This window comes from Zalophus californianus, chromosome 1, assembly GCF_009762305.2.
Source record: "Zalophus californianus isolate mZalCal1 chromosome 1, mZalCal1.pri.v2, whole genome shotgun sequence".
Classification (NCBI taxonomy): Eukaryota; Metazoa; Chordata; class Mammalia; order Carnivora; family Otariidae; genus Zalophus; species Zalophus californianus.
In genome coordinates, this window is record NC_045595.1 from 212,511,213 (window position 1) to 212,532,444 (window position 21,232).

The 21,232-nt window shown below is 52.4% G+C and overlaps 1 protein-coding gene across 6 annotated transcripts in view; it reads left to right on the forward strand.

Moving 5' to 3' along the window:
• The first annotated feature begins 1,298 nt into the window (after positions 1–1,298).
• SLC37A1 (solute carrier family 37 member 1) overlaps positions 1,299–21,232 on the forward strand; it is a 74,625-nt gene continuing 54,691 nt past the window's right edge. For 2 of the 6 annotated variants that reach the window (XM_035727330.1, XM_027582156.2), the window contains exons 1-2: positions 14,462–14,754; positions 18,000–18,232. In XM_035727330.1, coding sequence (XP_035583223.1) covers positions 18,177–18,232 — 56 coding nt within the window. In that variant the 5' untranslated portion in view covers positions 14,462–14,754; positions 18,000–18,176. Of the gene's footprint in view, positions 1,361–3,955; positions 4,018–13,885; positions 14,015–14,461; positions 14,755–17,999; positions 18,233–21,232 lie in introns of those variants that run through there. The other 4 variants (XM_027582154.2, XM_027582152.2, XM_027582153.2 and 1 more) reach the window with 4 other exon arrangements.

The window sequence follows — 21,232 nt, forward strand, 5'->3', positions numbered from 1 at the left end:
TTTACTACAATTAAGCATTGGAGGCTGTTGGCTCAGGGAAGCTGTAGGTGTCTTTTTCTAATAAAATGTCAAAAATATTTTAAATGCTAGAAGTCTGGCGTGGTAATTGGTAATTCAAATACATTTTAGCTTTTTTGCATGTGAAAATGAATGTCAGAAATTCAACATTCAGATTTGCTCTAACAATGACAGTAGTCAAGTTTTGCTAAGTTCTGACTCTGCGCTGGCTGTGTTTTAAGAGTTTTATATGAATTATCTTATTAAATCCTCGCTGTCATTCCCCCACTGTATGGCTAAGGAAAGGAAGCCACAGAGAGGTAAAGTCATTGTTCAAGTTCACACAGCCAATGGGATTCAAAGCCATCACTGTTCATCATTACACTCCACTGCCTCCCAAATCTCTGATTTAAAGGAATAACTGGTTTTTCTGGGAGTGGCCTTAAACCATCTACTAAGCAGAGAACCACTGGCCCAATGAGCTTTAGATTGAAAACACACACACACACACACACACACACACACACACACACACACAAAACAGAAGTGGCTTAAGCAAACCCTATTCAGGATCACATCCATTGGCAAGCAGCTCGGTGCCTAGCCACAGGCAGCACTAGTGAATTCTAAAATTTACAACTTGATTTACATCTCGTGCAAATTAGTCAGTTACCCCTCCCCCCCAGATCTTTCAATCTACAGTAATTTCACTACACAGCAGGTTTAGCAGTTGCCCACATAAGATAAGACGGGATAACAACAGGACCGCGTCCCTAGCTTCCCACAGCAACACCGGACATGACGCAAACTCCCCCTCCGCCCAGAAGAGCTCAGATCAGGCTCTCCCGCTCTGGGAGACCCGGGGAGTACCAGGAAGACTTCATCAGGCCAGGCTGATTCCTGCTACCCCAGACTCCCTGACCCCTGGCCCCCAGGTGACCCCGAAGTGCCCGGTAGTCACAAAAGCAGCACTTTCAAACTCCGAAGTAAGGCCCTCAAGAGGCTTCCTTAACTCGTCCTCTTCCTTTCTTCGTGGGCATGAGGGGGGAAAGGGTGAGAACATCAACAGAAGCGGGTTTCTTCACTGGAAAAAAGAGAAGAAATCCTCTTCCACCTCTTAAAAACATGACACTTCCCATAATTCACCTGCAAGGTCTCCCATCATCCCCCAGCCAGCCCTTCCCATCATCCCCCAGCCAGCCCTTCCCATCATCCCCCAGGAGGCGTTTCCCATCATCTACCAATGAGCCCCTCCCATCACCCACCACGAGGCTTCCCATCATCCCCCAGGAGGGATTTCCCATCAATCCCCAGCAGGGAGCTTGCGCAGATGCGTCCCTCCGCGACGGAGGGAGGGCCTCGGGTGAGTGGAGGTGGGGAGGGCGCACCGTTGTGCGCCGCTGTTTCCCCAGTAAGAAATTATCTTCTTACCTTTACCAAGTGGAAATGACAGAGACCCACCTCTCTCAACCTACCCGCCCTCCTCCAAAAAAGGAATGAGTGAAGAAAACGCGGCCCAGGCTGGCCAGGCCGGCAAGGGGGCCCTCAGCCTCTACCAGGGGATTGCTCCAGAGGGGAGGAAAGTGTCTCGGAAGCACCTCCCCCCCGGGGGTCTGCCACCTGATTCCACACCTTTCTGCCCACCTCCAAGCGGAGGGCTGTAGGCCTGGCAGTTGCCATGGCGACTAGCTGTGTCCCTGAGCCTGGCCCTTCTGAGTTCCTCAGGACCGGCTGGAAAAGGCCCTAAGAACTAGGTAGAGTCAGAAGAATGCAAACAGGCCTGTTTTGTTTTGTTTGTTTTGTTTCAGGCTGTGGCAACTGCTCAGGTAATAGGTAGGGGCTCTCAACAAAATGAATTCAGCCCCATCTTGACTATGGAAATGTCAGGCTGTTAATTAAAATTGCCTCCGTTCTTGGCAGTGTAAGCTTGTACGTATGTATACACCCATGCAAACATACGTGTGTAGGTACAGAGAAATAGGCAAATACAGGTAGACGTATAAATAGGTACACTAAAAACAGGAATTGCAGCTTCTTTTTGTAAAATCGAGTTTTAACAGCATTTAGTGGATACGAGCCAGATGCAAGGCTGGAATCCTAGCCGTTTTCTACTTTCTGAAGTCCATTTGCCCATCTTTTTTTATTTTATTTTATTTTATTTTATTTATTTGACACAGCGAGAGAGAGCACAAGCAGGAAGAGCAGCAGAGGGAGAAGCAGGCTCCCCGCTGAGCAAGGAGCCCGATGCGGGGCTTGATCCCAGGTCCCCGGCATCATGACCGGAGCCAAAGGCAGACGCTTCACCGACTGAGCCACCCAGGCGCCCCCATTTGCCCATCTTTAAAATGGAGATATGGTCACTGCCCTCCGAGGGCTGTTGTGATGTCTACGTAAAATGTTTACAGTGAGCCTCGCACGGTGCCAAGCACACAGTGAAGGTGGCTGTAAGCTATTCACAGTTATACTGTGTTTATCGCTCATGTAGTCAGCTGAGCACCTTCTACCAGTAGGTCTTCGGTTGATCTTCGTGATTTTCAACCATTGTTTCTTCCTGAAAAGGATCAAAGTGCCAAAGGTGGTTCGGCCAGGTAATTGCTTGTGAGGATCAGAAGTTGGTCTGTGACGAAGACTTGTATTCCTTAGCGCCGATGTGTATGAGAGCGAGCGGGAAGAGACCGCAGTTCCCTGCAGTTCAAAGTGAACAGTCTGAAGTTACGCCTCTCGTGCACATGGCAGCCAGCAAAGAGGAGACAACCAGCTACGCACACCTACCTGAGTTATGTGGTTTAATGGAAGGATGTCAAGATGCTGTCATCAAGACACAAAAACAAATTCTCGTCCACCCAGGAAGTGAAACCATTCAGTAATGCGGCACAACCTGTGGGGCAGAGAGCTTAGTGGAGTCTGCCGGGGCGGAGACGAGATGTCTGGAAATTGGGCAGACTAGCATTTTATGTTGGACAGCAACTCGAGGGAAGAGCCTGCAGCTCATCCGCGCTCCCCTCTCTCACCACACAGCACAGAGCGAGTGTTCAGTCAACACGTGCGTATCAAATTGCATGTTAGACACCATTTTGCAACATAACTGTAATTTATGCAATACTTGGAAAAGAGAAAAAAGTAGAGCACATCAACTTTTTATTCCTTTTTTTGTCTGGTTTGTGATTCTGTTTTTTTATTCTTAAATCAGATTCGATTGTCCAGGGGCTCTCTCAATACATCAGTTAAGTAAGTGTAGCTGAGTGTGTACTGAGCCCCTGGGTTGTATATTAGGGGGCTCTGAGGAAATGAGAAAAATTTACAGACCCATTTGGGACAAATTCAGCATTCATGCATGCTATTAAAAAAATCACCAAAACTCTGATCCTCTGTGGCTTCCTCTTGATCCATTATTCTAAAACGAATGTCATTCTTCCCTCCTAGTGGATGTGTAAGCCTGGTTCTACTCTGATGCTACAGATGAACTTGCGGTGGCCAGGGGTGGTGGAGGGAGATGCCGAGGTCCTAGGGGCTGCACCTTCCAGGGCCTAAGGATGCATCAGGTTCTCCGAGGCAGGTGCAGGGGAGGAGCCTGCAAGCCAAGTGGCTTTTCCCAGAATAAGGCTTGCCCTGCCCAACTTGGGGGAAGGTGATGAGGATCGAATGAGATGAGGAGGATGAAATGCTCTGGAAAGGCCACGTACTGCTCGGGTTTTTAAATCACTGACCACATACTGCTTATCTGTACAAAAAAATGCATGTTCCCATGTGTCAGTGATGTAAGGTCGTAATGCGGTGAACCCACTCCCTGAAATGAAGAAGTGAACGAAGAGAATCATTGTGAGGATCTGAGTGCGAAGATCTCTGTCCACACCTCAAATCCAACTGTGCAGAATTCAGCCTTGTAGGAGTTGAGGGTTCCCGGGCCAGTAGGAGGAGCAGGGAGACTAAACACTTACTACCCTGTGTTGCCTCCTAGAATGGCGGGTCCCGTGCCGCTGTCCAGCAGAGTGACTGATTCTCCAGGATCCCTTGCCTGCTGTAAGTCATTTTTCTTCTTGGCTACTTTGGTGGGTGGAACAGCATCTCATGGTGCCTTCCCTTTGTATTTCCTGGGTTGTTTATGAGGATAAGCACTTTTCCCCACAGGCTTATTCCTCACCTACATTAACCATTGGTAATTATTTAGATCGTTTTTCTACAGGACACCATCCTAGATCAGTGAATGCTGTTCTCTCTTTCTGAAACATGATTCTCATGTTTCTCTACCTGGTGAACAGTTCTTCACCTTGAACGCCTCACCCAGAAGTAACCTCCTCGGGGACGCTCTCCTACCTGCTTCGAGCCCCTGGGTACCTCCCCTTCTCTCGGCTTCTATTGCAATCCTGGCGCGCTTGTGACTTGTGTTTCCAGGTCAGCCTCCCTACGTGCCCCAGGGCCTTGGCCTCCGCAGTCTAGCACAGAGCCTGACACACAGTCAAGGCTCACGTTATTAAAAATTACTAGGTGCTTTTGGCAAAATTGGTAAAATTCACTGAAGTATAAAGAAGAAAGTAAAGATGACCAGTAACCCTCACCTCCCTGGGACAGTCACTTACTGGCATTTTGGCGTGAATCCTTCCAGGCTCTTAAAATGCATATATATTTGTACTTAATTGGAATGGTTTCATTTATCACTCGCCATTATCATGTGTTATTATATGGTAAACACGTCAGAACTTCTTCAGAAGCGTTTTAAATAACTGAACAGTATTTCATCTTGAGGATATGTCAACATTATCTTGACTCAGTCAAGGTTTGAGGAAAGAATGAATGGAAATGTGTACTTACAGGTTTGAAGGAGGTAGGGAGCGTTACTTAAGGAGATTGTACTCCTTTATGTTATTAAGAAAATACCATTTCAAGGTCTTTTCTGGGTACCTCATTCATGCCTCCTCTGGGATGACCACCAAAAGCACTTCCTCAGCGCTGGGCACAAGCCTTTCCTCTGCTTATGGCTCTGGTACCCCTGCTTGTTTGTACGTCTTTCTCTCCAGCCCGGGGCCTGGCTTTTAAAGATCCAGCTGATAGGGCAAGCCTCCAAGCAGTTGTGGACCAAATACGGTAGTAGTCAGGAGAACTGCAGAAATCTTTTCCCTCCCCCTCCACAAAGAGGAGAGCCAGGAAGATTTTAAATGGGGCTGGTAGTTTAAGATTTCCTAGGACTGGCGTCCACGCCATATGAGCACTAAAACTTGGCCCCAAGAACCGGGCTGGGATCCACTTTGGGCCACGCTGGGCCCCCGGCTGCCAGCTCTGGGCATTGCGGCAGCTCATGAGCTTAGTGCTGTTTATTTCCGGCACTCGATGCATGGCCTCTGTGTAGGGATCCTCAGAGTTTCCCCGCTGAACAAGAACGGGAATGTACAAATCCTCACGTATGAAGCAAGTTCAGTTAGGTGAAGATAACTTCATCTCACCAGCGCATCCCTTTGATTAGTTCCTTAGTATGTTCAAAATAGTATTGGATTCACAGAAGTTACAATATCAAAAAAATACGTGATTTTTTTTTCCTAAAAGAGTTTTTACATTGTTGTAACCAGAAATTTTGTAACATGTTTAAGGATTTGGGAGGACTTGGGGGTTTTGTGGCTTGAAGCTCACTGTAGTTTCATACCGACTAGATGGCGAGCTCCCTGAGAATGGCATCTGTCTTCTTCCTCTTTGTAACAAGGACGGTGTGTTCCGGAGCCAAGTGCTCGGGGACCGTACATTAGAGAAGACACTGAGGCCTAAAGAGGGTCAGGAACGTTCCAAGGTGACACATCTAGCACGTGCTGCTGGGCACAGCAAGGACGCAGGTAGCACCCCTGCAGGGAGCCTGTGGGTGCAGGCAGCCAGGCCACTCTGCTCCCTCTCCCCCGACATGGCAGGGCGCGTCCCCTCACAGATGCTCCTGCGTTTGCCAGCAGGAGGGGGGCTGCCACGTAATCCACAGGAACTTTATAGGCACATCTGGGTTTCAAACCTCCATTAGCTTTATGCCACGTAACCAAACCTTGATGGGACTTACATTAAAGATAGGCGGGAAATCAAACTCCATTTTCAGAAGAGAAATGGCAGATCAACCACGCACGCTGCCAAAAGGGGCCCTGTAGCTCGCTCCCTCTTACGCCGGTGCCCAGGGCGTGTCGCGAATCATTCTGTATTCATACCGACCTGCTGTGCCTTCCAGTGTTTAGAGTAGCCACCACTTGGGAGCAGTCACTCAGCAGCAAGGTTTTCTCGAGTGTAACTCCTGCATGCCAGGCTTGATTCGAGGTGGTAAGGAAGGATTCACTGATGGACAAACGAGTAAAAAAATCTCTGCCCTCGTGGAACCCACATCCCAACACGTGACCTCCTTCACCCTCACGCCAGCCCAGGAAGTCCCAGTAGGACAGCTGGCGCTCGGGGAGAGGACAGTGATGTTCCTGCTCCCCCCCCCTCCATGGGACTCACAGTAAGGGGGGGCCTGCAGGACGTGCTTAATGGACAGTGGGAGGCTGTCCGTTCTGTTCGTTACCAACAACATTAATAATTGAACAAAACCCACCTTGCTCGCCAGGTAGCGCCCCATACTGCTGGACTTTTTGATGAGTGGAGATTAAAAATGAAGCTTCTCTTCTCCACGTTAAGCAAACAGGTTCTGATTTTACCTTTCCCTCCCTCTCTAATAATGTTCCGTGGTTCTCTGCTTTCTAAGCTTGGGGCGTTCTCTCAAGCTCTGAAGTTCGGACTCATCAAAGCGCCCTCCAGGGAGGCCCTCCCCAGGGAATGTCTGCTCCTTTCCCCAATGCACCCTGGCCTCGCCTCCGGGGTCCCTCGCAGACACCGAGCTCTTGGACAGAAGGTCCTTGTTTTAAACCTTACTTCTCGTTGCAACCGCGGCTCCTAGCACACGGTTTCTTTTGCACACAGGAGGGTCTCAAGCTTCATGGTTCTTTCTCATGAAAGACCGAACCTTCCAGAAGGTGTCAGAGTCGCCCCTTTCTCAATGCCAGGGGAAAGGAGTGACTCCTCCCTAGAAATTGGGGGACTGGGGGGTCGTGGCAAAAGCTGACCCTTCAGGTTGGAGCTGCCCACCTTTGTCCTCTCTCGGTGTCACTCGGGCCACAGACACACCCCAGCGCACACACAGATTGGCACCGATAGAAACTCACGATCTCATGACTCTCCTTCTCATGGCCAGCGGCACCTGCTGCCCTCCAGGCAGTGTTCGCGGCAGGTTCCCTTAAGTCCTCCTGATTTTCCTCAAACGCCAGAGGCTACCTCCTCCCTCTTCGCTTTCAGCCGCTGACTTTATCTTCCGCGACAGGGGCCGTAGGTAAGGGCTCCCCGCTTGTGCCTGCCCACCTAAAATGGCCTCTGTCTGCATCTGTCCTTTTCCATATTGCCCCTCCTCCATCCTGGGGCTCATTCCTCCTCACGTGTTTTGGATTCCTTGTCTTTCTGCCTCTGGAGGGACATGTGTCCTTTAAGCTGACAGCCCTCTCCCCTCTGCACTCCGACTCCCGTTGTCTCTTCTGGCTTCTGCAGGACGGGTGCCTCCTGAGAGAAGTGGCTGCTTCCAGGCCTGGGGCACCTGTGTGGGATGAGCTGAGGACATCGTGTCACGCTGGAAGGCAAGGACATTACCAAAGGACCAGGTCGTGGCAGGAGGACTCAGGAGCCAATGAGAGGAGCCTCTCACCGGGGGCCCCTGGGTGGCGCAGCCTGGTTGAGCATCTGACTCTCGATATTGGATCAGGATCTCAGGGTCGTGAGATCGAGCCCCGCGTCAGGCTCTGTGCTCAACGCAGAGTCTGCCGAGGATTCTGCTTCTCCCTCTGCCCCTGCCCCTTGCTCTCTCTCTCTCTCTCTCTCTCCCTCTCTCTAAATAAATTTTAAAAATCTTAAAAAAAAAAAAAAAAAAAAAAGGAAGAAGAAGAAGAAGCTCCCACCGGCCAAGATGGGCAAATGAGATGAGGGCGTATAACAAAAAGGCCGAAACAACACGAAAGGAAACTGCTCGATAACTTTTGAAGACTGCTAGAAAACTAAGTCATTTTGACAAGTGGCAGAGAAAAGAAGGAATCCCGCCTTTATCCTGCCTTTTCCACCTGAACCACGCCTCAGAGTTGGCTAAGTAACCAATGAGGGCAAGTCTCTGTGGAAGTGAGCTACCAATAAACAAACAGAACTCGTGGGACTGGGCAGGACTTCTGTGACAGCCCTTCCCAACGGCTGTGATTCTAACTTCCGAGGAAGAATGGACTCAGGCGGGGAACATCGACTGTCACCCATGCCGTGCTCCTCACTGCCCGAACCTGACTGCACCTCAGGGTCTCACCACCAAGTTCAGGAAGGGCAGGGGGCAAAAGAACACATTCGATCACCTCCCAAAGATGGAGCCAGCGCCGCGCAGGGTGTGGGAAACTGCAGGACAAATGGCCCAGCCCCTGCAACCACAGGGACAAAGTGTCAGGGGCAGAGAGAGAGAGAGAGAGAGGCACAGGGCAAATCTCCAGATAGGGAGACCCGGGGGACGCATCAGGGCAATACGTGCGCGGTCTGCACGGAGCCCCATTTAAAAACAAACAAAATAGAAGGCGAGAACATTGGTAGGACCGGCAGGGAGGCTGAGAGCACAGACTGGGTATTTGATGCTGTTACGGGATTATTCTTGTTTGGGGGAGCCACGATGCTTGGGTTGTGGTGATGTTCGAAACCATATCTTTTGGAGATACATACTGACAATTTACAGATCCAATGCTATAATGTCTGGGACTTGCTGCAAAATACTCCTGGGGCAGGAAGGGGTTGAACAAGGAGGAAACTCGATTGGCCGTGTATTGGTAGTTGATGAAACTGAGTGATGGGCACCTGGGGCTTCATTCTAGTGCTCTCTCAACTTCCGCATATGCTCGAAAATGTGCAGACATTCAAAACATGTCCTCCTCCTTCCCCAGGCCCCTCTCGAGCTTTGGACCCTTCTCTCCTCCCCAGGCACGGCCAACCTTCCTGAAATGATTGTTTTATGCTGCCTCCTCTTCCTCACTCCCCACTCAGTCCTGCCCCACAGCGGTCTGCCTGCCCCCATGGAAGCTTCAGTCCCCCGTCTTCTGGGCGAAGCCTGTAAACCCTGACTTCTGTGCAGCCTCTGACTCTATGGCCCCCTCCATCCCTTTCTGGAAACTGCCTTCCTTGGGCCCTTGGACATCACCCTCTCCTGGCCTTTCCCATGACCCCATCCCCAGCTTGCAGCCCCTCCTCTCTGCCTGGCCCTTAAATGTCCGTACCCCTGGGTTCAGTCTCGGCCTCCCGCCTGGGCAAGGTTCTACTCCTCTGCTGTCCATTGCTGTCCAGACCCGGCCTCCCTCACCAGCCTAGGGTTCTTCCAGGGACTCTAAAGCCACACCTCCAGCCCCAGTCAGCATCTCCACTGAGGGGTCCCCTGGGAACCAGATGCTCAACAAGTACAAATACATTCCTCGTCCACCTGCCTCCCAAGTCTGTATGTTCTGGGTCCCTCTCTCCACGAGGACTCCACCGTTCACTTAGCTGCCCAAGCCCGACACCTGGGGGCCAGCCCTGGCTCTCTTCTCTCCTTGCCCCCTAGACCTTTCTCCCACCCCTGCTCCCCAGCAACCATAATCTTGGGCCATTACCACTCCTCGACCAGCCTGCTGCCTTGCTTCCCAGGCTTTTGTGCATGCTGGGTTCCCTCTGCATGGACCGTGTCCCTTCTCTGCCCATGCTCTTGGCCAACCCCTTGTACGCTCCTGAGATGTTATCTCCTGTGACCGGCTAGTCTAGATCAGGTGACCCAGTGTGTTCGCTGCTGTAACGTGTAACTGTGTTGTGATCGCTGGCTACCTGTGTGACCTGTTCCCTAACCGGATGCTCTCTCTGGGGGGAGGGGGATGGAAATCACATCTGTCTTTGCCTCCTGGAGCTGCTCTGTGGCAGTGGGACTCCCTTGCCTCTTCCCCCCTCTTGGCTTGGGTCAGTGGGGGAGTGGGACTTAGTTGTAGGACTGTTCACTCCCTGTTCCTTCCCCGCCGGGCCACGGCCTGACAGCCGCTACATCCCATCCCAAGCCCAGTCTGTCCCCAGCTCTGGCCGCAGCCTCAGCTCCCTGAGTCCGAGGAGCTGCTCACTTCCCCGGCCCAGCGTGCTAGCAGCCTCCTGATGTTGCTAGCTTGAGGGTGCATTCCCACACTGACCTCCCTACCCCCTGTGCCCTGCTTGACCTCTGTAGTGGCCCTGTGCCAGTCTGGTGCCCCTCCCCCCACACACACAAATTCTTGTCCTTCCCGGTACCGCAGAACGTGACCTTATTTGGAAATAGGGTGGTTGCAGATAGGCCAAGGTCCTATTGGAGTAGGGTGTGCCCCAAATCCAATATGACCAGTGTCCTTGTAAGAGGGGAGACACAGAGACACAGACACGTGGCGGGAAGTGAACACAGACACGTGGGAAATGCAGTGTGATGGCAGACCCCCCAGGAGCCATGCATCTACAAGCTAAGAAAACACCAAGGATGACCCCAACGCCGGAACCTAAGAGAAAGGCCTGAAACAGAGTCTTCCGTGGAGACTTCAGAGGGAGCACAGTCCGGCCGACACCTGGATCTCAGGCTTCTGGCCTCCATAACTGTGAGACCGTGAATTGCGGTTTGAAGCTACCCGGTTTGAGGTACTTTGTCACGGCAGCCCTGAGACGTGAATGTAAGCCTCTTCCTCACGCTCACGTGAGTCTCCCTTTGAGAGGACTGGCCTATTCTTGCCACACGGCTTTTGCTCTATGAACTTTTCCAAAGTCAAGGCCCCTTGTTGACTCTGAGGCCTCAGTGCCCGGCACAGGGCTGGCCCCTACCGGCAGTAAATACCTGTTGGGTAAGAATGAACGTGCCTCTCATTTGGTCTGTTCCTCCTTTACTGAAACAACATCAAAACAAAGTTAAAGCAAGCATGGACGTTTTGGGTTAAAGCAGAGGCCCACCCAGGGCCGGTGTGTTCAGCTGACAGCCCCATATGTCTGTCCCCATTGGGTTCATCCATCTGGAACCCCGGCCCTGGGCTCAGTCGGTGTTAGCCCGAGGGCACAGCACCTCTGGCCTAGCACACCTTGTCATGACCTTGAAACACTGCATTGGAATTCACTCTGTTCGCACAAGAAATCTCCGTATTACATGTCAAGGAAAGAAAAGGAAGAGCTGTTAGATTCTTTATCATTCCAACTGTTGTAAAACCTGTGATTGTAAAAAATAGCTTTAAAGTTACCTAGGGCACCTGGGTGGCTCAGTTGGTTAAGTGACCGACTCTTGATTTCGGCTCAGGTCATGATCTCAGGGTCATGAGATTGATCCCCCTGCATTGGCCTCTGTGCTCAGGGGGGAGTCTGCTCGGTATTTCCTCTCTCCCTCTCCCTCTGCCTCTCCCACGCGCGTGCTCTCTCTCTCTCTCTCCCAAATAAATTAACAAAATCTTTTTTAAAAATTTCTAAAAAGTTACCTAGTTGCACAGAGAAAGTATCTCAGTGGTGATGGCCCAGCTGTCCTCTCTGTCCTGAGCTTGCGTGCAGCCAACTTAACCATAAGACCTGGAATGTTCATTGAAGCAGTCACAGGTTCTCATTTCAAAGGGTGAACTGTTTTATTTGGAAGTTTTATACATCTCCCCTACTACATTTTTTGGTGTTTCTTATAATCATATAAAAGATCAATATTTTATGAAAGATTAATATTTTAATCTTTTTGAAATTAAAAGACTAAATGTTTTCAGCAAATATGCTATAGACCATCCTGGCCCCCTCTGGTTTTCCACAGTGTGCCATACAAATATTTCCTCTGAGACAGCTTGCATACAGGGACTGCGGCCTTCTGAGTCAGGGCATGACCCTGAGTATCTCCCCAACTAGATTTAGAAGTAACTTAGTACCAAGTCACTGTGATAAGTCAGGATAAACTGGTTTCAGCTGCCCCCAGGAAATGCAGAGCAGGCCGCCCAAGAGGACAGAGATATTTGAGGCCCGGAGGAAAGGCTGAGGTGGGGCGGGCGTTACTGTGTGAGAAAACAGGCCTCCCGGAGGCGACAGCACTGTCCCGAAGCTGGGGCAGGAAGCCGCAAGAGTGGGGTCAGACCTTGTCCGGCTACTAAGGGACCAGGTCTTGTTCCTGTGGGACAAGGGGCACCGTGAGGGGTTTCATCAGGAATGATAGGATCCCAGCTGCTTTAAGAGGGCAATGTGAGGCAGCTGTGAGTGGGTGTCTGAGGGAGAGCTTGGAAGTGGGGGGGAGCAGTACACACTTTCAGTGAGAGAGCAGGAGCCCCGAGTGGAACCCATGGGAGTGCCAGAGGAGGGGTGGTTTGGGGAGAGATGGGAGCCAGACGGGGCTCATTTGGGGATCACCAAGAACAGATAGTAAGGAAAGGGAGAAAGAACTGGCCCAAGGGAGAAAGAACTGGCCCAAGGGAGAAAGAACTGGCCCAAGGGAGAAAGAACTTGAGAGGCCTGGGGCCATCTGCCTTGCCCGAGGAGGGGGCCCAGCAGGTGTCCTGTGGCTGAAACCTTGGGGCCCCCTGAGGCTGGCAGGTTTCCTTTCTGCATGGAGAACGCTTCTCAAAAGCCAAAGGGGACATTTGCGTGGCTCAGTCAGTTAAGTGTCCGACTCTTGATTTCCGCTCAGGTCATGATCTCAGGGTCCTGGGATAGAGCCCCGCATAGCATCTGGCTGGGCATTCAGTGGGGAGTCTGCTTGGAATTCTCTCTCCCTCTGCCCCACCCCCACCCCTGCGCACATTCTCAAAAAAAAAAAAAAAAAAAAAAGCCAGAGAAGTGGTGCATTCTACACAACTCAGTGAACAGAAAAGGATAGCAGAGTGTGTTTTAGAAACAGAACAGGCCGCAGGGGAAACCGTGAGGCCTGGCAGGGAGGAGGAAACCCTCTCCAGGCTGGGCTGAGGGAGATGTTGGGCGGGGCAGGCTGTGTGCCCAGACCCACTGTCCCTACAGACCTCTGGGCATTTACAGCGAGGCCTTGGATTGTTTTTAGCCATAAGCATTGTTTTTCTTGTTGTTTTGTTTTGTTTTTTATAACCAGGGGCAGCCTCCTTCCTGGAATTTCATCTGCAAAATGTGTTTTCTGCTTCCCTTGGCTCCTCCTGGGAGGTTCAGTTCTGGGAGCTGGGCGCCTGGGCCCAGTTAGGATGCTCTGTGTCTACTGTGGGTGCCTGTAGGAATATAAACAGGCCCTTCTGGGGGCTGCCCAAGGTCAGAATGGGCCCGAAGTGAGAGTGCGATGTGATGGGAACTGCCTGTGAGGGCACCAGCGAGGTGCCGTGGGCGCAGGTGACTGGAGCCGGACTGGGCTTCTCCAGTCTAACCGTCTGAGGTTCGTGTCATGCGCGCACAGGTGTGATTAAAGAAGGCTCAACAGAGCCTATCCGTGGGCCCCTTTTCACTCAGTAGAATGCTAGTTTTATGATTCTGACCGTTGAGAAGGGGCAGTGGGAATAAAAGCAAGTAGACCAAGGCACACCCTCTTTAGCGCTGGGCCTTCCAGGGGGCGCGTCGCTTTACCGCTTGTGGGTAAGACCCACCTTGAAGACTAAGGGCCCAGGGGGAGCTCCCTGTCGGCCAGTGGAGAACAAGCCAGTAATTGACCGCGAGCCCGCCGGTGCAAGGTGCAAGGACACAAGCCGGCCGCCAAGATCCCGAGCCGGGGGCGGCCTGGGGGCCCCAGCAGCCGACGGGCGGGCAGCGCCACTCGCGTGGGCCCCCCCCCCCAGGGGGGCTGTTTGGGACCCTGGGCGCGCCCCGGGGCCGGGGGAGGATCGGGGGAGGGAGGGGAGGATCGGAGGAGGGGGACGAGGCGGAGGGGGAGGGCCGAGCCGCCCGCCGCCGCCCCGGCCCCGGCGCCCCGCCGGCCGCAGGAAAGTGAAAGGGGCGGCGGGGCCGGCGGGGCCTCCGCGCGCCGCCCCAGGAAGTCGCGAGCAGGAAGCGCCCGCGGCGGCCGGCTCGGGCCGCGGCGCAGGTGAGGCGCGGGGACAGGGACAGGGCGGGGGGAGAGCGACGCGGGGACGCTCCGCACCGCCTGCACCCGCCGGGCCGCCGGCCTCGAGCTTTGCGGCCGCGCAGCACCTGCCGCGGCGGGGCGGGTCCCTGCGCTCCGGCCGTCCCCCGCCCCGCCGGCCTTTGTGCTTGGCCTGGGCCTGGGCCGGGGAGTCTCGACTCCCGCCTTGCCTCGGGAGGGGCCGGAGCGGAGCGGGGGTCCCAGGCGAGTGGAATCAGGGGCGAGCTGAGCGGTCCTGCGAGCGCCCCTCCCCACCCGGCCCCGGCCGCGGTGACAGCGGGGGTCCGGGGAGCCCGCGGGAGGAGCCCCGCGCATTGGCAGCCGCGCGCCGGGGCCGTGGGCGTGCCGCCGAGTCCGCCTCCCCCGGGGACCGGCCGCCGGGGAGGAGCCGGCGCTGAAAGCCGTCCGGGAGCCTCGGGGCGCTGGCGCTCTGGGCCTCTGGGCTGTTTGTTGCGCAGGTGGCTCCCCGGAGCTCGTGAGCCTCCCGGCCAACAGAGTGACAGCATCCTTGTGGACCGATAGGAAAGCGCCCCACCTGCCCACCTCCAACCATCCGGCTCTTTTTTCCTCTTTCCCCCACCTTCCGGCGCTCCCGGCCCTAGCAGCCACGCCGCCCCTCCTGGTGACCCGGTGACCCACGGGACCGTCCGGATTTGCATTTGAACGGAGGACACCGGAAAGCTCCTTTACCCAGCCCCCAGGTTTGCATTTCTAAAGGTGGAATTCCAAAGCCTGCCTCTCCTTCCGTCTCCTGGGGCTGGGAGCTGGGAGCTGGCAGCTGGCTGCGGGGGGGGGGGGGGGGGGGGGGGGTGCCCCCTGCCTGGGACCAGAAATTGTGGGAAGTTGAGTTGGTTAACTGTGTTAGATTTTCTCCCAGGCTCCTTCCTTGGTCTCCCTGTAGGTCAAGACTCCAGACCTTAAGTGTCTCACCATGTAGTCTTGGACCCCCATCTGCAGGTTCTATTTTGTGCATTCCCTTTGACGTTCAGTGTGTTGGTGGGGGAGAAGACAGTGGTGGTGCAGACAGAGGAGTCCTTTTTGTGTTTAGACCACAGGAAAGAGATAGTGGCCACTGTCAGTAATGTTTAATATGGAATAGAGCCTTTAAAGTACAAACCATAGAAAGTATTTTCTCTCAAAAGGAGGTTGTATTCATTCTCCCCCTACCCCATTTTCTCCTCTGTCTTTCCAGGAAAAAGAAATAACTTTTGGGGGGGACATGCACCTCCCAGCCAACTTTGCCTTAAAATAAGATCCACTTTAGAAACTCTGTCTTTAAGTAGATCATTTAAAATCTGCACAGGGCTGCTGAGATGATTTACAGCAGCGTTCCATTCTGGGAAGACCATTTTCAGTGTTACTCGTGCCAAGACTTTCAGTCTTAACTCTTGTCGGAAGAGTGCAGGGAGCTGCTCTGGGTGGCGGGTCACCCGCGGGCGGCCCGAGGGCCCGGCTCAGGGAGTGTGTGTTTGTCTCCGGTCATCCCTCTCCTCGTTGCCTGGCTGGGGCTCTTTCAGAAGACGGGTATAAAAACGTGTCTGTTACGGATTTTGACTGAGCTGCTCTGGGAGGAGGGTGGGAGCTGAAGTCCCTGTCTGATGGTAGAATGACACTGGGTGGTGTGACTTCTCTCCTGGATCGGTGAGTCCCAGAAGCCCCTATAAAGAGCGACTAGGGAAAAAAGTATGTCTTCTTTGCAACTGGGCTGTACACCCAACACAGGGTGGCAAGCAAGTGCCCCGCCTCGTTCCCCTGTGCTCTCCGGGGGACACGGGGCAAGCCGGAGGAAGAGAGGGAGGACGGGGCTGAGAGAGTGTTGACCTGAATTTGCGCAGTGTCCGGCCCACCGGGCAAGCTGCCCGTCCTCGTCGGAAGGGAGTGCCATGCCTCACGGCGGGCCTCACAGGGCTTGGCGGGCTCTCCATGCGATTCAGTCGGTGCTTCTCTGGGGCCATTGCCCGGGTTCCGGAGGAAGGAGCCTCATTAAATTGAGCTCTTAACATCCCGCACGTAAAATCACTACCTTTACGCAGCTTAACAGCACCTCTCTGGGAATTACAGTACTTGCTTTCACCCATTTCACAGGGGAAGCCCCTGCAATTGTTTTAAAAAAGAAATTGAGATGGTCTTCCCCTGCTGATTTCCAGGGCCTTCTGGATTTTTTTTGTTAAATTACAGGTTTTACCACAATTGAGGTTGATTGATTGATTGATTCAGATGGCAATAGAATATTCCTAGACAAGCCACACCTAGTGGACAGAGGAAGAAAGTGGACTCCGACCACCCATTTTCAGACCCTGAAAAACTTAAATCAAATCCTTTACTCTGAAGTCACCGTCACAAAATTGTTTCTCAAAGTATATGGAGCCCCAAAGAGGACCACACTCATTTTGAGCGGAGTTTTAGTAAAATATTCTTTAAATCTAGATTTTGAGCAGAAACATCTTCGAAGCATTTGCGGAGCCTGGTTTAACATCTCTGGAGCACTTGCTCTGTGCTGAGTTTGAACCTAAGTCTTGGGAATGGGGCAGCCACCTGCAGCCCGGGCTCCCTCTCTAGCTGCTATTTACAGAGCTGCTTCTACCCACCAGGCCCTGGTGCTAAGGGCTTTCCATGGATGATTTCCTTTCCTCTTCCTAAGAACCCTAAAATGTAGGTGCCTAAGGTCAGCTGCGGCAGTTGGGGGGGGTTGGTGTTGTGGGGGGTGGGAGGGGGTAGCAGCAGGCTGGCTGGCTGGCTGGCCGAAGCAAAGGTCTAGTTCTGGCTGGGGCACACATACCTCCCTGAGAGAGATGGAGGGGTCAGGGTCAGGGGTCCTGGGATGAAAACGCCCCAAGGATTTTGACTTTTTTGCTAAAGCATGCAGGGAGATCCTTGAAGAAGGCGCAGTGTGTGGAGTGGGGAGGGCTGGAATGAAGGGGGGGCGCCCAGGCTCTTAGGAATTTAGCTGGAGCCTTCCAACAGAGCTATTTGCTTTGCTTGTCTGTAACCCCAAAGAAGTTCTTTGAAGACATTAAATAAATTTCAGCAGGTTTAAATTGAGATGCATGTTTACTCAAAAGTAGCTTAAAAAAAAAAAAATCATATAACCGGTGAATTTTCAGTAAGTATTAAGACAGTATGAGCTATGCTCCTGCATGCACGGGATTTGCATTTTGCATTTGCATGGTGTTATCTAATACATTGGTCCAAAAGATTCCACGTTGCCAGGCACAGAGGACAGACCGAAAAGTACCACGTCCTGAGGTTGGCTTTGGGACAGGAGACCAGGCCTCCCTGTCCATTCCTTCCCGTCTTGCTCTGCCTTCGGCCCTGACTTCAGAATGGGGTCATTTCCCATGACCTCTGAGTGACCACAGGAGATGAGGTATCAAGAGGCAGAAACACAGTCAGGTACCTGCCCACAGCAGGAGATGCATTTCATTTCAGTTGCAAGGCCACAGTGAAATGATTGGTTTGCTGACCTGCCATCTTGCCCAGGCCCGTGTGCCTCTCTGTTAGTGTGGCTCAGCGTGGCCTGGTCCACAGGGGGTGGAGTTGAGCGTGTCCCGTTCCCTGGCATGCTGTGGCAATTGAGCACATGGTGGAACCACTGGGCACGTTACTGGTTTCACATGAATATTAATATTAGTTCCACAGAGTATTGTGGTTAAGAGTGAACGGGATGATCTGTAGATGTCTCCCAGATGGAGAGGGACTCTGGGTCTCTCTATTCCTCATCAGAACACCAGGTGGAATTCATGTCTGTGATTTTTGAGCAAGCCATCCCCGAGGGTAGACACTACCTCCACCCAGTAGCTCTGATGGGGGGCAGTTCCCTGTCAAGCTGGAAGCCCCGCTTTGATCTGGGCTGGCTGACACCTGCACTGGATGTTACTTCTGCCAGGGACTCCCACAGGGTCCCTCTTGGGACACCTGACTTTTCCGTTCCTCATTCTCCTTGTAGAGAGCCAAGCCTCTGCCCGAAGGAAGAGGGCAAGCGAGACCCTGCAGGACACCTCAACGCACCTTCCAGTCCGCAGGAGCTGCAGGGGCCAGAGAGAAATACTTGGAGCCAGGGTTGATCACCTACGCATGAAGCATCTTCTCTTGTGACCAGAGCTCCGTGGTCTGTGCAGTGTAAATGGCTCCACTGCCCCCCGGCATTCACTTCATCATCTCATTCTCCCGGGATCAGTGGTGAGTGTTGGCTCGTCGGTCCTGTGGCCCGGTGCTGTGTAGAGGTGCGGGCCCTCGCGCACCCTATGTCATTATATAACATGCACACAGATGCCTGGCCTCCCTGCGTGACTGTTGAATGGCTTATCAGTGGTGGCAGCTGTGACTGGGAACGTTGCTAAGTTGTCCTCTGTCTTTGGTTTTCAGTAGTTTCTATAATAATCACGGTGTCCCCAGAAAAATGACCGCTGGCTACTGGCAGGATTATAAAATGGCTGTGGGGGAGATAAGTGTACGAACCCTGAGCCCAGTGAGTGGCTTAGCTGGGGCAGAACTTGCTGAGAGAAAATGAAATCTAAACAAGTTAGATGCAGACCAGAACACCGCTTCCTGTTCTGAGAGTAACCTCACCTCGCATGCTCTGCCGGCCCTTCTCACCCTGGGTTCAGCTCTCCCACCCTCCTTAGAGGAAGAAGAGGGCGAGGGCAGGGTCTAGGGCCAGCTCCTCCATCCTCGAACCCACCCTCTTCAAAGTTCCTCTTCCCTGTTGATCTCTACTGGGAAGGAGTAAGTTTTCCTCTATCCTCTTAGGCTCTTTCCTGAGGGGCATGCAAATTAAACTACAGAAAAACAGATGTGATCACGTGAGTAGGGGAGGTCACCGCAAAATGTGACTCCGAGGGCTTATCTGCCATCTTAATAAGGGAAAAGGAGGAGGAGAAGGGCATGCATGGAAAAACAGATGACTTTTTGGAAAGGTTAAATGGGCCCCTCTGGGAACAGATGGGAGATTAGATAGTGCTGTGGCAGCCTCCGTGTAGGTGTGCTGGGGATTCTTGTCATTTCCAGTAAGAAGAGTCTTCTCCCCTGGTTACCCCCAGGGAGGGGTTTATGACACTTGAGTTCTTCTAGGTGGCTGTGCTTTTAGGCAGATGAGAAATTTCAGGAACTCAAATGCCTCGCACTCAAAATCGTCCCTGTACCATGGCGGCATATTCTGGATCCCGTCATCTCTGCCACGACAACCCACTGTGGCCGCCACACTCTTACTTGCTTCTCAGGCTCCTGCTGGTTGGTGGGCACCCCCAGGGCCTCAGGTGTGACTGCAGACCCCTGCCTCCCTTCCAGAGCAGTTCCCTTGTCATTTCGTGTCTACCAGTAACCTGGCCACAAGCTTTAGACACTTACCTTCCCATCTGGTGGGTGCTGACCTTCAGTGTCCTTGTCTGTTTTGGAACTTTATTTTGATATAATTTTCAAAATCACAGAAGAAAATTGTAAGAATATCACAAAGAGCTCCATGGAACCCCTGTATATCACAAATCCTTTCTTTCTTTCTTTTCTTTCTTTTCTTTCTTTGGTTGAGGCACTGGTGGAGCAGGGCTTCTCACACTTTAGTACACATGTGCATCCCCGCCCCCCAGGACTTGTTAAAATGCAAATGCTTACTCAGGAGGTCTGGGGTGGGGCCTGAGAATCTGCATTTCCCAGGGGATGCGGTGCCCTGAATCCCCAGACCACACTCTGGCTAGCAAGGCTATAGAGTATGTGTTCCATCTCTGCCTCAGACTTGCTCTTTGACCTTTACTTTCTAGATCCCAGCTTCCTTCCCTGTAAAGGGAGAGAGTTGGCTTTAACATTTCTTTGAAGGGCTTTATATCTTTTTCCCAGCAGGCCTTGCCCTTCCTAACAACATCTTGATTTCCTTTGGGGACCTGACTTCCCTCCTTTTTGTGCAGTTGTGGGACTGATGCAGGCTGGCTGGGTGGAGGTGACCCAGAGGAGGGCCCCGCGGGACCAGCCAAGAAGGCCCTCGGCTTCATGCAGGATAGAAATCAGACATGAACCTAGAGGGAAGTAAGAACAGAGTCTGTTAAAGATACAGAGAGAGTGTGGATCCAGACAGAGCGTTTGGGAGACTCCGAAAGGAAAGAAGAGTGAGTCTCATATTTGCTTGGGGCCTGGGCTTTTTATTGATGATGGTCTGGCGCCTGTGTCTCCCCATTGATCCAGGAACAAAGACAAGTGTTCAGCTGTCCTCCAAAAAGTCACTTATGCCTTGGAGCCAGGGGTCTTGGTGAGTCGGTGGTCTTGGAAAAGTTCATGACGACTCCACCCAGTCACTCCTTAGGTGTTCTCTGTTGTGCTGGAAGACTCCAAAGAAATCATTAACTCCTTGACGTTTACAAGGAGGACATAGTTATCTGTTCTGTGACAGATGTGTAAGGCGGGGATGTAGGTCCTAGCAAAAATAGACGCAGGAAAAAGAGTGAGAAAAACAGTTTTTTATGGGGTTCCTTTAGTTTCCCTATCTCAGTAGGCGGGTAAGTCTCGGGACTTTGGGGTTCATTATGGAGGCCAACGGTGGCCCCGGAGGCCCTGTTACCATGACCTTTCTCCTTAGCCCACATCCCCCAGGAAGCAGACTAGGACCCTGGGTGGGCTACGGGTCTCTCTCCAGGGATGTTGAGTCTTGAGTAGAATAAACCTAGGGTAGAGGGACTATTGAATGCAGCCAGTCCAGCTGGGGGCCAGGGCTCAGCTAGCAGACACACCTTCACATTCTGCCTCATTTGCTTCTCCCTCCACCCTCTGTGTGTGTGTGTGTGTGTAGATGTATACACACACACACACACTTTTTTTCTGAATCATTTGAGAGTCAGTTGTAGGCATTATGCCCTTTTATTTCTAAATAGGTTAGTGTATTTCCTATGAATAAGACATTCTCCTGTAACTGTGCCTGAAGGTCAGAATCAAGAAATATAACATGATGTAATACCATGATCTAATCCACAGTCCATACCCAGAAGTTATATCAGATGTCCCGTAATGTCTTGTCCAGTGTCCCCTGGTCCAGGACCCCATCCAGAATCACATGTTGTCTTCAGTTGTCCTGTGGGTTTAGTCTCCCTTAATCCGAAACTGTCCCTTGGCCTTCCTTTGTCCTTCATGACCTTTACATTCTTGAAGAATACCAGCCATTTATTTTGTAGACTGCTCCTTGTTTTGGGTGTCTAGTTA